The sequence below is a fragment of the Heliangelus exortis genome, chromosome 2, assembly GCF_036169615.1.
Source record: "Heliangelus exortis chromosome 2, bHelExo1.hap1, whole genome shotgun sequence".
Taxonomy (NCBI): domain Eukaryota; kingdom Metazoa; phylum Chordata; class Aves; order Apodiformes; family Trochilidae; genus Heliangelus; species Heliangelus exortis.
Window position 1 is genome coordinate 43,682,251 of NC_092423.1, and position 18,225 is coordinate 43,700,475.

Consider the following 18,225-nt stretch of genomic DNA (forward strand, 5'->3'; position numbering starts at 1 on the left):
TGCGTAGTGTTTCCAGCTACTATTGACAGGTGGGGTAGAAGAAAAATAAGCATTATCATAAAGACAAATCCTTCACATCTGACCTGTGTTCTTTGCAATAGCTCTCCTGCAACACCCTAAGAGTCCAATAGAGAGACAACTGCAGATGTGGAGGTATTTCTCCAGAGATCATGTAAGGGATCCTCTGTGAAGTTCAGAACAAGCTGTCAGCAAAGGCAACAAATAGGTATACACTGCAGTCTTAGTGCTGCTTTGTTACTAAACACTGCCAGAGCTCTCTGGACAGACAGTGGTTGGCATCATCTCACCTCTGGAAAATTTTTTTGTTATCTGTTACATTAAATTCAACACAATATTAAGGGAAAAGGAAACAAAGAGCTCTGGTGAAAAGAAGAAACAAGCTCATACTGCTGCTCATCAATATATTTTCCTGGTTTATTTTGTATTATTCTTCACAGATGTCAAAGAAGATTTGGAGGGTTTTTTGACTGATCAGAGATGGCCAGAATACTTTCCATAAAAGTGAAAGAGAGTCTGGGAAGCATTCAAAAAAATTAAATGCATCCATCTTCAAAACAACATTTTTTTTTCCAGAATACATAAATGTTCACAGCCTGAGAACACAGGGCATAAGATTACTGAAAATAAATGGCTTGGTGTGCTTTACGGAACTGCCCCTAAGACTCACCTGTTGCTTTAAATACAGGTTTGAAATCAACAGTCATAAATCTTATTACTTGACTGAAATGGAAACATCTGAACTGTCCCAGTCAGCTGGACAGACTGCAATTCATAGATTTACTTATATATATCGTTACAAAGTTCATGAAAATAACAAAACTGTGTGTTTTCAAAGTTGTGAAGTACATTATGTATATGTGACAGATGGATCTGTGAACTGGAACATCTCCTCATCATACAGGTCTTCTGGTAGTTCTTCATCTCCATCAGCAAAATATGTAGGGAATGGAGGGTTTTTATTGCAGTCCTTGTAAGAAGGCAAGTGGCTATCTGTGACCTAAAAAACAGGAGGGGGGGAGAGGGGGGTTAATAAATCTTACAGAAGACCTTTAGACAGTGATACATTAGAAATTAAAGAAATAATCTTGCATCCATGAGAAAATAAAACAATAATAACAAAATTCACATGACACTAGCTTAACTGATTAATTCCAGGTATAATCATCAGTTACATTAACGTCAATATTTGCACCTGTAATTAAGAAGTTTTTTTTTTAAACTGAAAAACAAAAAAACAGAGAAAATGTATCACTGTGTGGTAAGTTTATCATAGAATCATAGAATTGGCTGGGTTGGAAGGGACCTCAGAGATCATCAAGGCCAACCCTTGATCCACTACCACTGCAGTTACCAGACCATGGCACTGAGTGCCACATCCAGTCTCTTTTTAAATATCTCCAGGGATGGAGAATCCACCACTTCCCTGGGCAGCCCATTCCAATGTCTGATCACCCTCTTGTTAAAGAAATTCTTTCTAATGTCCAACCTAAACCTCCCCCGGCACAACTTGAGACCGTGCCCTCTTGTCTTGCTGAGAGTTGCCTGGGAAAAGAGACCAACTCCCACCTGGCTACACCCTCCTTTCAGGGAGTTGTAGAGAGTGATGAGGTCTCCTCTGAGCCTCCTCTTCTCCGGGCTGAGCAGGATAAAAATCCTATTCATTACTCCGTATCTTAATATGTTATTAAAATATTGTGTCTATTGTGTCTTGTTTAAACCACCTTTAGACCCCACAGGACTTATCTGCATGACACCAAGTTACATTGTGCACTGCATTCACCTCTTCAACAACCAGGACATGCTTTTGCATCTACAATACAAACTAATCATGACAACTAATTTTGTAAAGATATGTGCATGTAACTGCAGGGTTAAGCATCTAAAGTTCTTCAGTAGGACTGAGTAACAAGTTTGTTCAACAAGGGCCTTTAAGAAAGTTAATTCCCAAGAACGGCAGCACAACAGAGAAATTACTTTATTGACCTCTCTACATGTGGAAAGATTTAAAATCTAGCCCCTGAAACTCCAATCTCTGAAGAAAATTAGTAGCTAGAATTATCAGCAAAAAGTAGTTCATCTGCAGTAGAAGATAGAAAGCTGGCATCTCTGAAGAAAAAAAAAAGAGCTACAAATTCTTGAGTGATTAAATTTTATTTATAATTAAATTCTTCATTTCTTTATTGTTACATACGATCTCCCTCCTTAGCTGTAATAATCCCTTTTAGTCACCATACTCAAATGGATTAAAAAAAAAAAAAGTACAAGTAGATTAGACAAAATTCTAGTATAGAGAAGATAGTTATTTTTTGGTGGACTTGTAAAGAACAAGAAGCTTGTTCTTATTCGGTTGGACAAAAACCTTATAGAGGACAATTGTGACTTATACTAAAAATTACATAAAAAAGTTTTATGCCCACTGACAGTTGTTCTGACAGCAGTTTATTTACCAGATTCATATCTGCTATTACTTGAGCCTTTCCTGAAGTCCATGAAGATTCCTACAGATGAAGTGCACAATAAATTTGACTGAAACTTCAGTTTCTAACAATATAATCTTTTCTTCTTTCTCCTTGAGGAAGTTTTAACAGTTTTTTAACTGCAGGCTTGACAAACAAGAACTGAGAGGCTGAAAGGCTCATCATGTTGTACTGGTTTACTTGTAAACTGCCACGCCTGACTATGGAAATACCTGTAGCCCTGCCAGACAGCAATTCCATTACATATCCACATGGAATAAATTAGGCTGAGGTCCAAGTCAACATTTGCTGCAACAGTTCCAGCACCAGTGACTTCAGGGGAAGCACCATCAGGTGGCTTCAACACTGCCATCCAAATTGCTGAGACAGAGAAGTTATCCTTCTCTTTCAATACGGTGCTGCTGTTGGTTTTTTCCATGTGAAAACATATTTTAATAACTTCACCACTTACCTGTTATTTCCCTTTCCCCTCTCTCCTTTACTCCCTAATCCTATTACACAGCATAAGCCTACTTTGTCAAAAGCAGTAACTCCCATGGTCTCTATACGAATTACAATACTATTAGGAAGATAAGAATAAATCCTTTTATTTCTGACCACTTATTCATTTCATATATATATTATTAAAATTTTTTCCATGTCTACTTTTTTGTTATTTTGGATTATTTTCATCATGAAATAATACATGATGTTGCATACAGGTTGTGTCATTACAAGCAGTTTTTTCCAGTTTCATCTGGAAAATGAAAGGTATTGAAATTTTTGTTTGTTTTTATTAGTATTACGTCTTCTCTTATTAACAACTGCTTATTGCAGGACTTAGGAGTAAGGCATATGCTCTGAACTGAAGGCAAAGCACACAGTCTAATCTTAGTCCTGCGTTAGTTTACCTAACAAATGTAAGATTTATGTTCAGCCTTAACGTTGTATATTATTTGTATTATTAAATATTACTATCAAGTGGCATTTTGCAGCTAGTGCCTCTAGTGTGACAAGGAGAATTTAAAAGTGATTTTAAGTTGCTTATGAAACATTTTCAACAGAACATTGTTACTTTCAGAAGATTACAATACCATCTCATTTTGCCCTTTCCAAACTCCTCAAAAGCTACACAGGTCCCAGAAGCATTAGCCACATCTGATGATAAAATTATATGTTTCTTCTTTTGATTGTATGATTGACACTGTATTTCTTTTGACTGTTGAAAACTATTGCTCTTTTTCTATCTTCTTCTACATTCATTGCTTTTAAATGCAATTTAATTTATTTTCCTGAAGCACCATCTTAGATCATCACCACCAAACGGAATGAATGAACATGCCTCTCTCACCCTTCTTAGCTCCAAAAATTGTTAGACAGATATTATTACTATTTTATTATTATTATTCCTATCGGAAGGAAGAACACAATTTCATTTTACAGCTAAAAGTTCTGATTAACAACTTAAAACATGGTGTGATTTATCTGTCTTCTCAAGAGAATTACTGAATGACTGCCCTTACATTTACAAAGGGAAGAGTATACCAAAAGATTTCCTGTTTAAATTACCTTGAATTCCTGCAAAATATCACAATATTATAAAATGGTTAAATGGTACACAGCAACAGCTACACTTCTCTGTGTAAGTATGTACACAGACAAGAAGCATGTGTGACCCAGCACAGCTCTTCTTGGTCTCCCAGCAACCTTCTGAGAGCATTCCAAATAAAGGAATAAGTTTTCATCTTCTGTGTTACTAAAACCCAGTGAATTTATCTCTCACCCACAGAAAGAATCAGCCTGAGAGCCCAACTGGTTATTACAATCTATAAAATATATCTATAAAATATATGCATAACACTGCATAACTCAATATAACATAATCACTTGGCTTGCTCAACTTCTGTATTACTACTGTTCTATGTTATAGTACACTATACTACACTACATATAGGTGGGCATATATAGTAGTGTATATACACTACAGTATATTCTCTGTGAAGTTTTTTATTAAGAAACATACCAGAGAAAGCTGATATTAGAGATGGTTGGGATTTTGTCACTAAATCTTCAGAGCAGCCATAAGGGGTTTTGCAGACAGTTAATAAACTGCACGTTAAGTGTGTCCCATATTTTGACCAGTAATACTGGCAAGTGTGATACAAATAAATAGGATGCAAACCACTACCGACTTCTCTACAAAAAATACCCCAACAAAATCAAAACCAAAACCATTACAAGACCAGTTACAAGATCTGCCAGAATTTCTGCTTTCACAACCAAGTGATATATTCAAAGTGATCAACACAATGTTTTAAGAAAATTAGGTGTCCTAAAATATGGACAGGTATAAAACGTCAAAGACAAACTATAATATCCTGAATTATAATAAAGCATATTGAAGTAGCCCCTCCATTATGAAGCAACTACAAAAAAAACCAAAAAATCAACCAACCAACCAACCAAAAAAAACCTAGTCCTGTGCTTCGCTTTTAAATGACAGAAGAGGTAACTTTTGCTGAGATACCCATGTGAGAAATCAAGAGCCATAAGTTTTCAAAAGGAAAAATTATTAGGTTTTTCTTCCTGGAGGATCAACACCACTGACAGTAACTACAGGCCCTTTGAGGTAAGAAGATACATGAAGAGAAAAAAGTATTACCTGGAGTAAGCTATCTGGACAGTCAGAACACTGTAATTTACAAATGCTTACTCTGCAACGTAACTTTTAACAGAAAAATTCCACATATTCTAGCACACTGCTGAAGTTTCTTAATTTTATTACACTTTGTCACTGAGAAAGAAATCTATGCTACAGTAAGCTATTTTGATTAGTCTTCCAGTTGGCTAGAAATATTACTTATGTCAGTTATTTACCTACATGTTTCATTGTACAATATCAAATGAAAACTGATCTCTAAACCAGAAATCCATCAATCCTAGAATTCTGCACTTCTAATCTGCTGGAAATTAAACCTGAGAAATTTAAGTGCTTCATCTCTGTCTGGATACAGTGCTGATGCACTAAGTTTCCAAAAATACCTACCATACAAAATAAATACGTGGTTTAAGGTGCAACTGTGGTTTTAATGGTTACCAGGCAACATGGAGTGGGTACTGAACATAACTGCCTTCCTCTTAGAGACAAAGTGTGGTATTACATTTTTTTCAACTCAAAGACAGATGGATCCAAACCCCCTATATATCAGTCCTACCTAATTATAGGCAGGTATTAGTGGAAAGAACAGTAATTATGAATGCTAATAACTTCTCTCCTTACCTACAGATCTATGCAAAGATTCAAAAATGTACATAAAGTTAAAATCTGCACACAAGAAAACATGCTGGAAGAAAGGCATAAGACAAGCTAAAAACAACACAGTTGAGTGCAGTAAGTGTAAATGGAGAAAGAAAAAAAGCCAAAAAGTAGAGAACAACATGCCAAAAAGTATAGTTTTGCATGCTTTTTCAATTAAAGCTTTCTCTACTCCTCAGAGCTTTATTTGAAAATATAACAGAAAAAATAATGTAATGAATACGTGAAATCCATAGGGCTTAATGGAAGAAAACAAAACCAGAATGGATTCACCAGCTCAAGGAACTGGAATTAACTGCTGCTGGCTACATTCTTCCTCCCATTATCAAATATGTGAGTGGAGATAATTAAAAAAAAAAAAAGCTATTTCTTAATAGTAATACCTACTAAAGTAGCTCCACCTCAGTGTTATTAATAAAAAGCCTTGGAAGTCAGTTTGAGTTTGGAGCACTTGTGATCAAGATCTTTGAAATATTATCAAGAAGCTCTAAGGGATAAAATCCCTCATTGTTCCCATGGATCCTCAGCCCTCATTAATGGAATGAGCATCTCAAATGCTCATGCCAAAAATGCATTCTTTAAGATACCTGGACTTCTAAACTGTAGATAGCTATGACTTGAAACATTTTCAAATACAGGCAATTTACAAATACCATTACTGCAGATTCCACATCTTGTAGACTTTATGTGCAAGGATTAGTAAAACAGTCAGAAAAATGCCTTGTGCCATTAGTTAATACTGATGGATTAAGTTAACCTGAGAAAAGAACAATGGAGCCAATTTAATTTTCAGGTTTAGGATCAAGTTCCAATCATCATCCATGGTAAGTGAACTGAAGAGAAATTATTCCTGGACACGGAGAGCATTTCAATGGAATGCAGCAGACTGCCATGGTAATCAAAGCCCATTAACTTCTTTACATCCCACATCAACATGGTTGTTTTACTGCATATCCTCAGATGGCTTGGCCCAGAAGCCTCCTGTTAAGAAGGCTGTAGACTGTGGCAGTACTATTGACTCAGGGACTTTTTTAAGCTGATAGCAGGACTAGTTTCAGAATAAAAGGAGTAAATCCAAAGTGTTAAGGGGGATACTCTCCAGCCTAGGCAAGAGTAATGTCTGAGTGAAAAGAAGAGAAAGTGGAAGAAAAAGGTGGAAGTGACCCAGTGATGACAGAAAGCACATAACACTTGCATTGAATTGTTCTCAAAGCAGAAGTGTGCAGTGCCTGATTAGTAGGGGAACACTGATTTGTTAGAATGAGATCTTCAGGGTGCACATAAGAATGTGTGGTATTAACATAGAGCTTTGCTTTAGAAAACAGTTTATATTATAGTTGTTTAAACAATGTTTGTTCCCTTAACTCACTTAAAAGGAGATATTGAAGAATTACTCAGTCTAATTAGAATAAAAGCTATGAGCTGGTAGAAATAAGTACTGTATCCTGAGTCTTAACAGCTTCAAAAATGTTGTATCCTTGCAGATAAGACACGAGATATGTATGTGTAGTTGCCATTGAACCACATAAGTGCAGATTTTAACAGCATGACAGAGAACAAGATGCACAACCTTTTGCAACAATTATCTTTTGCTTAAGAGTGCTATTAAGACCAAGGAATAAAGTTTGGGCATCAAATATTTTTTTCAGCTACATTATGTTGCTTGAATACATACATTATATTTGAAAAATAACATCCTACAACAGATTCATACTTAATCAAACCTCAGCAATCAGATTCATGGCTTGGGATTAGAAAAAATACCTAAAATACTGGTGAAGAAAAGGTCATTCTGTCCAATGTAAGGATGAAAGGTCTGTCAAACTATAGTCTTAGTTCAATGTCACTGATGCCAGGCCCGGTAATTTTACTGAACTTATCCTGAAAACTACATCTCCTGGACATATGTTAACTGATTTTTGCTATTTTGGGAGAGAAATGTGTCATGCATTCTCCAGGCTTAGGCTGGATTACAATGAAAGTAGTTTTGAGACACCTCACTCAAAAAAAGGGTGTTACTTTCATTGAGAAAAACACAACAATAAGCTTCATTTTTCTATGTGCAGAACACCTATTCAAGAGCTGGGGTTGTTTTATTTAATGCTTGGTAACTGTGAAGTTCTCTGCAACTAGGAAATACATAACATAAATATATATGCCCACAATAAGATGTGACAACATAATAAACTAGTTAAAAACATCCAAGCTTGATGAACTCTGTAACTTTGCAAGAACTGGATCATTTACAACCCCACAGTACTCCTGAGGATTTTAAACTATATATCGGATACACAGCTACATGTACAACACAATGTTTATAGTAATTCATAATAAAGATGTTTGATACTCTGTACTACATTATGTCAGAAAAGAAACAACTTCCAAGTAATTTGTGCTGGCAAATGTGTAGAGAAGTGTATTTTGAAAATAATCCTTGCTTTGATGTGGATTATTTACATTGTAAGAACAGAGATTCTTAACTGTTCCAGTTTTTCATAGACACCCTGAATCAATCTCCATAAACTTTGAAATTAATTCTGTAGAATGTCACAGAAAATAGCACTGACACATTTATAATATCTGCAAAGAGAATTCACAGCAATATTGTGAACTCCAGCTGTGTCCTCCTGTATCCCAACTGTTCCTTGGAAAGGTAACCACTACTGTGTATGGGGAAATGCTTTGAATGACCTTTAAAGCAGAGCTTGCTGTGTATTTCTGTTCATGAATACATACCCTAAAATAGTATTCTGGAAATCTCACCATCATCCTATTGACTCAAGTTCGTGGTAAAAGTGGATAGACTTAGCCCTGAGATGGTTACCACAGGATTACAGTGACTGTGTTGGTTTATCTAATGCTACATGGGTGCAAAGCCCCAGTGCAAAGCTAAGAATGAGGTGCTTAAAGTGGTGACCAACTGCCCCTATCAATCACACTCTTACAGAACTGCACCTACTGGCCTATATTTCAATACTGTAAGACAGGAATGAAGAAATAAAGATTGCATTCAACCAGTCATAGAATCATAGAATTGGCTGGGTTGGAAGGGACCTCAGAGATCATCAAGTCCAACCCTTGATCCACTACCACTGCAGTTACCAGACCATGGCACTGAGTGCCACATCCAGGCTCTTTTTAAATATCTCCAGGCACGGAGAGTCCACCACTTCCCAGGGCAGCCCATTCCAATGCTTGATCACCCTCTCAGTAAAGAAATTCTTTCTAATGTCCAACCTAAACCTCCCCTGGCACAACTTGAGACCTCTTGTGCCCTCTTGTCTTGCTGAGGGTTGCCTGGGAAAAGAGACCAACCCCCCCCTAGCTACCCCCTCCTTTCAGGGAGTTGTAGAGAGTGATGAGGTCTCCCCTGAGCCTCCTCTTCTTCAGGCTGAACAGCCCCAGCTCCCTCAGCCTCACCTCATACGATCTGTGCTGGAGTCCCTTCACCAGCCTGGTTGCCCTCCTTTGGACCCGCTCCAGGACCTTGATATCCTTCCTGAACTGAGGGGCCGAGAACTGGACACAGGACTCGAGGTGTGGCCTCACCAGGGCTGAGTACAGGGGCAGAATCACTTCCTTGGACCAGCTGGCCACGCTGTTCCTGATACAGGCCAGGATGCCATTGGCCTTTTTGGCTACCTGGGCACACTGCTGGCTCATGTTCAGCTTTCTGTCAATCCAGACTCCCAGGTCCCTCTCTGTCTGGCTGCTCTCCAACCACTCTGTGCCCAGCCTGGAGCTCCCCATGGGGTTGTTGTGGCCAAAGTGCAGGACCCGGCACTTGGTTGTGTTGAACCTCATCCCGTTGGAATCAGCCCAACTCTCCAGTCTGTCCAGGTCCCTCTGCAGAGCCCTCCTGCCTTCCAGCTGATTGACACTTCCCCCCAGCTTAGCGTCATCTGCAAATTTGCTGATGATGGACTCAATCCCCTCATCTAAATCATCTATAAAGATATTAAACAGAACTGGGCCCAACACTGATCCCTGGGGGACACCACTAGTGACCGGCCACCAACTGGATGCAGCCCCGTTCAGCACCACTCTCTGGGCCCGGCCCTCCAGCCAGTTCCTAACCCAGCACAGAGTGCCCCTGTCCAAGCTGTGGTTTGACAGCTTTTTCAGGAGAATGCTGTGGGAGACGGTGTCAAAGGCCTTGCTGAAATCCAGGTAGACCACATCCACAGCCTTCTACCTGTTCTTCCATTGGTAAGGAAAGAATTGTAGAGAGCTTAGGAGGCACTAATACACCAGTAAGTTGAAACTAGCAAACATACCTTCACCAGACAATTTGTGTGACCGGGTACAGATCCATTTACATAAATTATGTCATATTTTGTGTTAATCCTCCACACCTAAGAAAGAGAAGACAACAGACACTGAGCTCGTTTTAGAGACTATTCCCTGTTTTACAAACAGCAGTCCAGCAAAGCACACACTGATTAACTGGAGGTGGTACACTGGGAAAGAAAAATGTTCTGCACAGGCCTAAACTTGCCACAGAATTCAGTCACATGCTTTCTGGCATGCACAGCTTTCTAATGCAGGAGTCTATTAGATGGTTTTAAAGGGCTTCTGATCAGGCCACGTTTACTAAGGCAGCTCTTTGTTCAGCATAACACCAACTAAAGCTCTCAAGTCTCTTTTTCCCTCTAACAGCAACAGCTGTTGAAAAACATGACAAGTGACAAATTAAAACAAATACATTCACGAAAGTGTTACTGCAATGATTTGTTGATTTCTTAATTCTGTGAGATACTTGACTGAACTCTCATGTTTTCTGTTCCCAAAAAATTACTTTTAGTTAACAGAGAGCAGCAGCACGCTTTTGCAAATGAGAAACTAATGCTCTTTTTGTGCAAACTGCAGAGGTTTACTTCAGAGGCAGAGATTAGCAGCTGTAATATCCCAGAAAATGCTGCAGCTATGTAGCACCAGAACATCAGAATCTAGACATCATCTCCTTGTGCACTTGAAAGTAAAGGACCAGGATAATGCAACCTGCTTACACATTATAGCATACTCAGAGCTCACCTTTAATCCATAGGATGTCCTATAGATGTTACCCATTTTACCAGGCATTTTCTTTCCACGATAAACTTTGGAAGCTTTCTAGAGGGAAAGAGAGCCAAAAAAATCATGCAATTGCAAAAGATAGACTTACAAACCCAAGAAGAGCACCAGAGAAAGTATGCTGTATTTCCAATGTTGAAAACACCTATTGATTCACATTTTAAATACCTTTACATGCATTAATCTACAATTTATCTGAAATACTTGATGTCAGTAATAAAATTGCTATAAATACTCTTGTATCAACAAAGGGATTCCAGCTTTGATTAATGCATATAGATTAGGAGCAAAACCTGCACTCATCCCATAGTTTTATTTTGTGAAAATCAAGAACAGGTTTTTTCCTAAAACCCTTGTCAACAAAAGACTCCCATGTACATCACAGACTGGAAATTTGCCTGAACTACTTGTGGATGCCTCTGTAGAGCTCCAGACCAGACCTACCCTTAGAAGGTTGCCAAAATGAAGATACAATGTAACTTCTTCCCTCAGTCTAAATCCATGATTTTTATACTAATGTAAAACATATTTTTAAAGCATCTATTTTTAAGAGCAGAATTTTTAATTATATTCCCTGCTATGGCTTAGCTTTTGTATCCCATTTCTCTTTGACTAGGTTTAACCTGGACAAAAAAGGTGGAAACGAAAAGGCATGAATAAATGCAATAATTAATTTCCAGTTCTGTGGGGATTAGTGAGGTATTTGTCTCTTTCCTGCACCACTCTGTTATTCAGTAATAATGTTTTATTTGTTTTGTTTGGTTTGGTTTTTATGCTGTTTTTTTTTAACTAATGAAAATCATTATTTCAGGAAATCAGTTGCAATGATGTTCTAGGGACATGATTCTGTACTGAACAATGCAGGATTACACAAACATCTGAGATGGTCAACACTAGACTGGAAAATACCAACTGTTTTGCCACTATTGCATCCTTTCACCTTATTTCCTTTTTACTATACCTATTTCCAGTACTCATTCCCATTTTGTATATTTTGTGAAATTTATATCCAGCATTACTACTTAGGAAATTCTAATTTAAAGAAAAGAGGGATTTTTCTGTAATGATGAATACCATCTGCTGAAACAAAGTGTTCTGTGCTCAAATATTTTCGTTCTTCAGTACTCAAAGAAAACAGTGCCAGGTGTAGAATTCATCTCTCAGATGAAATGAAGGACTGTAAACCAGTACTGCATGCTTTTAGTCTCAATTTCTCTTAACTTCATTACCTGGTGGCTTTAGGCTTTTACTATTCTCCTGAGCCTTATTAATCCTTTTTTAATTTTTACTTTAATTTCCCTAAGAAAATCAGACGGTTCAGGTTCAGTTACTGACTCACCTACAAGAAAGCTGGGGTAGGGCTTTTTATATGGGTGTGTAGTGAGTGGAAAAGGGGAAATAGTTTTAAACTTGAAGAGGGGAGATTCAGATTAGACATTAGCAAGAAATTCCTTCTTGTGAGGGTAGTGAGGCACTGGAACAGGTTGCCCAAGGAAGTTGTGACTTGCCCCTCCCTGGAAATGTTCAAGGCCAGGTTGGATGGGGCTCTGAGCAACCTGGTCTGGTGGGAGATGTCCCTCCCTTCCATGCAGGAGGGTTGGAACTGGATGATCTTGAAGGTCCCTTCCACCTCTCACCACTCTGTGGTTTTATGATTCTATGACTTAATTCTGGTCTTAATTCTGTATAGCCAAACTTAGTTTGGAAATCTTTCAGAAAGATTTCAAAGAGCTTTTAAACTGATACTGATAGCTTGCAATTTAAAGATATTACTCTGTGCTCTGCTTAAAAACGCCTCAAAGTCATCAAGATTCTTTGGGAATCAGAGTTCACTAAGCAGCTACAAATACAGGCAAAGTGATAAAAGGAACTGAAGTTCCAAAGAATACAATATCTGCAGTGTAAAATAACAGGTAAATCCTTTCTAACCTTTAAATGCTGTGCTAAAAGATTCTTAAAGCTGTCTTTGAAGCATTAAGGGTATTTCTCTTAACTATACTGCAAAATATTACAATTTGGTCAGTGAAAATATTTTTCCTCACATACCAGCAATATGGAATATTCATAAACCAAGGCATAAGAGAACAGATATCTACACTGCTTATTTTACAGGTTCTTGAACTTCCTTTGAAACAACTGGGGCTCTCTGCTACCAAAGATTAGATGGCAACAGCTAGCTATTGTGAAATTGTTCATTTTTAGGAAGCAGTTCCAAAAATATTTAAGAATATTTGAACAGAATATAAGAATCCTTACATTGGTAGATATTGCTCCGGGACGTCTGTGAGTTTTTGTCTGGCCATGGCTTGCAGGCTGACCTTTAAATCCCCACCTTTTCATAACACCTTGAAATCCTTTACCAATTCTGAAAAGAAAAATAATTGAGAAGCAAACTTGGGTTAATCAGACAAAGTTCCTAGTAATAAACACTCGTGATCTTTTTACATGTGGCAAAGTTCAGCAGAGGGAAGAATATATATTTTTTATAAATATATTTGTATTTTATACCATGAACACAATCTAGTATAATACTTAAAGGCTGTTCTACAGAATAAGAAGCACTAGAAGACAGTCAAACAGGCAAAAAGACTAACTAAAACACTCCTTGCTGTGATGGTTCTCAATACCCGGTACAGTGATGAAGCTTTTACCAAGTGGGCACCAGAACAAACAAAAAAAAACAACTGAAAAAAAAAAAAAGCCACTGTATAAAAACACATACCAAAACTTAATGACAGGCCCCAAAGATCAAGAATGGAAAGAGACTGCTGCTTAGACTATTATAAAAACAAACCAAGGAGTGTATTTTTTCTGAATTACAATGGACTCAACTCTTGAAAGCTTTTTCATGATCTGCACTCATCTGACAAATAAGGTCTAAACCACAGTAACAAACATACTTTCAGAGTCCATGAATTAGTCTTTGCAATACATGATAGTATTACTGGCTTTGGGGTTCTCTGTTTACTGCAGGAACAGACTCAGTAGGAAAAAATACCCTACCATTGCACAAAAGAAAAGCAGATTAAACGTGTGTGTTTAAACTGTCATTGTTTGTTTCCAAAAGGAAAAGTCTGACCACAGGGTTTATGGCTGATTAACTCAATTTACAAGATGATCCTTTTCCTCCATTTACAGAAATCCTTTCTCTGCTAGTGCAGTTTGAGATGTCAAGGTCCTATTAGTTCAAGCACTAGAACCTTCCAGAGAAACACAGGAAAATGGGACAGGGTATGAGCACGCATACAGGATGCTGTTTATGTGGACTCGAGGTTGCTGACTCCTCTGATCAGAAAAGCACTACTATTAAAAACTACAGAAAACTCACAAATGCCAAAAACATCAACACTCACAAACACTGTATTCTTTCATCTACCACTTGAATAACTGCCTGATAGCTGTCCTAGCAGCCTAGAGCAAGCTAAACTATCCACAAATAGACTCCCTAAACCCAGAGGAATGTAAGAAAGCAAAGTTTGTGCAACCACAGGGTCCATCTCTTGTCTTTCCCCTTCCTTGCTCAGAACCTGGTGGTCAACTCCAGTTAAACATGACACAGAAGAAAGATATGTAATTGGTTGAAATAAAAATTATTAGTTAGAAAGCCCTGAAACTTCTTTCTTGCTCCTTTCCTACAAAACTAACTAAGGAAGTGTTACGGAGTGATCTGCTCCTTTGGCTTGCCAGCTGGCCAGTTGTGCAAGTGGTTGCCACCAGCAAGAGAGTCCTTCCAGGCCAGCAGACAGTGGTGAAACATGGAGACCTGAAGGGGGTCAGAGCTATGTGAGAGAGCTGAAAATATCTGTGGGAGGTAGGACTCGGGTAACGTGGGATCAGGAACACAAGACAGATCTAAAGAATGCAAGGCTTTGTTACACCAGTTTCTCACGAATCATCTCATTTTAAAAGCTTGCAGTAATGAACTGTGAGAGCTGTAAAAAAAAGTCTTGAAAAATATGCTTTGGAAGTGTCTTTTTCTATGTCTGCAGATTGTCAGGAGATTAATAACTTTGGAATACATAGCAGAAACTAAGCTACAGGAAGACTCCTATCTATTTTGCCAAATGCTAATTTTTTCTTACAAACTACATTTCAATGGCCACATTTTCCAAGTAGACTATTTCTGGCATCTCCAGCTGGAAGACAGAACTAGCAAACTCTCCAAATTGACTGCAACTGGGTAGTATAACATGTACCTCTCCTGAAACTACTCTTTTTTTTGATGATGTGCATCACAATTTCATTTACTAAGAAATTTCAAATAATCCCTTATTTCCCCAACCCCCCCCTCAAAGTCTTAACTACTGACATCCTACTACAACTTGTTCATACAAATCTGTGATATCTTTAAATAAAGAAAGACAATACAATTCTCATTTAGAACAAATTCAAACATGCATAAGAAGAGGTATAAGTCCAAAATCTCTTAACAGGCATACTACTGACAATTTCAGATATTTTCAAAAAAACATTAAGGTTTGTCAAAGTGGGACCTTAAATGAGAATGTTAAACCAGAACCATATTTAAACAGAATCAATACCTAGATTACAGTCTGAGAGAATCGCAGTATCTGAGATATGATGATCAAAAGCCTTTGTTGAAATGGAGTATTTGTCATCCTACTTACACTGTTGCAATTATTTGCTAAGATACCTTCAACCTCTTATATTAGTTTGAATCTAGAACTATGTGTTTTTGTTCCCTCAACTGTAACATTAAGCACCATACTGAACAAAACAAACATGCACAAGATTTTTTCTTAGTAGACGATATATATAATATCACTGGTCTTAAATACATGGATTTTAGTCACTTATTTTTACATATCTTCACTGAAGCAGGATTACCCAAGTTCCAGAAAGGAATCACAGGCAGAAATGATGACATACAAAATTAAGCCAAACAAATGTTAAATGAAAAGAACCTCTCTGCAGAATTAGGAGTTTAATTATACATAGTTATTCTAGTCTCACCTGCAGGAAAGCTGCTGTTCAGGTCAATCACTTAATTTTGTATGAAACCTCATTTTCCAGGTTTGGTACAAGTAAAATGCCAGTTCCTAATGAGCCAACTTTCATTTAGAAGACTACTGGAATAAAGCACTCAATTAAGCAGCAATTCACTGCTAACTTTTCAAGCTTAGCTAATTTACAAGAAATTATTTAAATGCCTTAGAGGAAAAGGATTCCAACTACTTAGTCAAGTAATTTCAGACAACAGTAGTGCATACTTTCAGGCTCAGATTACACAGTTAACCTAGCAAAGCCTAAATAAACCATAAACACACCAGAATCACCATTTAATTCTGGCACACTTAAAACAAAACTATGGTTAGCTTTTTCTTTAGGGTCTCAAAACTTCTGATGTTGCAAAGGTTTCCTGAAACATTAAGGAAAAAGGTTATGAAGTAGCAGAAAAAGGAGATATAATACAATTCCATCTCCATAGAGCATTGAGCTACCAGTGTAAGGCATGGTGCCATCTCTCCCCATCTACATGTTTTGGTCAGCTTGGTGCTAGTGCAGAAGTTCACTCAGCTGATCAGGAAGCTGGGGAATGCAACTGATTCAGGTGAAAAGAAAGCCAGTAAAAATACAGGTATCTCACACTGAAATTTTCCTTCATGCAACTCTGGTATCAGCAGGAGAAGGTTGATGGGAACTCTGAGAGAGTGAGCACCGCTCCACCAGGTCACAGGAATTCTGAAGTTTACTGCTGTCCTTAAAAGAGCTTTAAGCCTTTACACATTTTTGGAATACATCTCTGAAGCACTAAGGAAAAGCCTTGTCAATAAAGACTGCTATAAAACTTAAGGATTGAGCTTCTGAATTGCTGAAAACGATTACTGAGGAAAAAATTCAGCACTAAAGAAGACTGACAGCCTGCAGATGCACTGCTTACAGTCAGTGCTCTAAAAGCTACTATTCATAGTGTGCTGAACAAATGACAAGATTTCAGATTAAAACAAACTGCATACAACTTTAATTAAACCTCCTGTGAAAGCGTTTTTCTTCACAGGGGTTTAAGTGAATCAAAACATTTTCACTCCAAGAAAAACATTTGCAAGGAAAGTTTAAAAGCAGACAGTCACATAAAAGCAACCATTCTATATTTGGGCAACCAAATAAAGATGCTAACCAAGACTTCTGAAATGTAGTCCCAGTACTTTGTTCAAGCTATGATAAATAAAAAAAGCTTACTTATTTTTAAAGAGTTTATTTTTGACTAATGACTTGACAAAAGAAAGCATACAAAATGGTATCTTGCTCATCTGGATCATTAAGAGTTAGTAAAAAATTAAAATATCCCTTATTTTCCACTATATTATCTCCTCATTGAGGTGACATTAGTTTCCGTTCTTTCCTTTTAAAAGTAATAATTAGAATTAATTGTGCACTTAGCATCAGCAGTATTTTTCATCTGTATGACTTCAAACATTGAACCCTTTGGTGTTTCCTACAATAAAACAAAATTACTGACAATCTAAAAAATGTAAAGTATATGTTAATGTAAAAATATTTCTAAAAAACTTACTAGCACTGATAACAATCAGGAATAAAAAATGGAAATTGCATGAGGAAGGAGAGGAATACTGAAATAAAAGAATGAATTCAACGAATATGACCATGAACCCCAGTCTATTTTTAATGTGCTAGTATTTCAAATACATATTGCAAGATACAAATCAACACCATGTGTTATTGATTGGCAAAATGCAAATCAATACCCTGTGGCTGCCTACCAATTACCAATCTCTTTTACACTGCCAAAAATACCCCTTCCCTGGTTCTTGAAACACTTCCAGAAAAAAAAAGCTTTTCACATTAACAGAGCATGATGCCTCATCTACATGGAATAACTGTGTTCCTAATAAAACTGTGCTTTGCTTTGCAAACAGACTGTTGTCTCTTACTGTGCTGTTCACTGGATGCAATTCATAAGCAGAATGAAAAATGTACCAGATCAAAGCATTACATAAGGAAGTCTGACATTAAAAAATACTAATTCCAGGCAACTCCTCAACCTCCTTTGCTCAACAGGATGCTCTCAGAGGTGTAGTCAGGTGTAGCTATATTAGAACCTACTTGTTGGCTGTACTGATATGGTGAGTTTCCCCATATATACAAAGCCCTATGAATAATATTAGACATTTATAAGTACTACACTTATGTGAGACAATTACAATGGATGATATTTCAGTAAGACTGTCTGAGTATTATCTCCATTGCACAAAAAAACAAAACATCAAATGGAAAGTATGATCTTTGTATTGCAACACAACAAAAATACACTTCACTGAAATACGGAGAGGAGAGATAGGGCAGATGTAACAGAAGAGGCATGACGAGCTTTTACTG

The 18,225-nt window shown here is 37.4% G+C and overlaps 1 protein-coding gene across 1 annotated transcript in view; it reads right to left on the reverse strand.

Annotated features, from left to right (window-relative positions):
- Positions 1 to 414: 414 nt before the first annotated feature.
- Positions 415 to 18,225, reverse strand: part of MRPL3 (mitochondrial ribosomal protein L3) — a 28,850-nt gene continuing 11,039 nt past the window's right edge. The window contains exons 7-10 of the mRNA XM_071735795.1: positions 13,123 to 13,231; positions 10,828 to 10,905; positions 10,071 to 10,148; positions 415 to 1,018 (exon numbers count right to left, since the gene is read on the reverse strand). Coding sequence (XP_071591896.1) covers positions 869 to 1,018; positions 10,071 to 10,148; positions 10,828 to 10,905; positions 13,123 to 13,231 — 415 coding nt within the window. The 3' untranslated portion in view covers positions 415 to 868. The remainder of the gene's footprint in view (positions 1,019 to 10,070; positions 10,149 to 10,827; positions 10,906 to 13,122; positions 13,232 to 18,225) is intronic.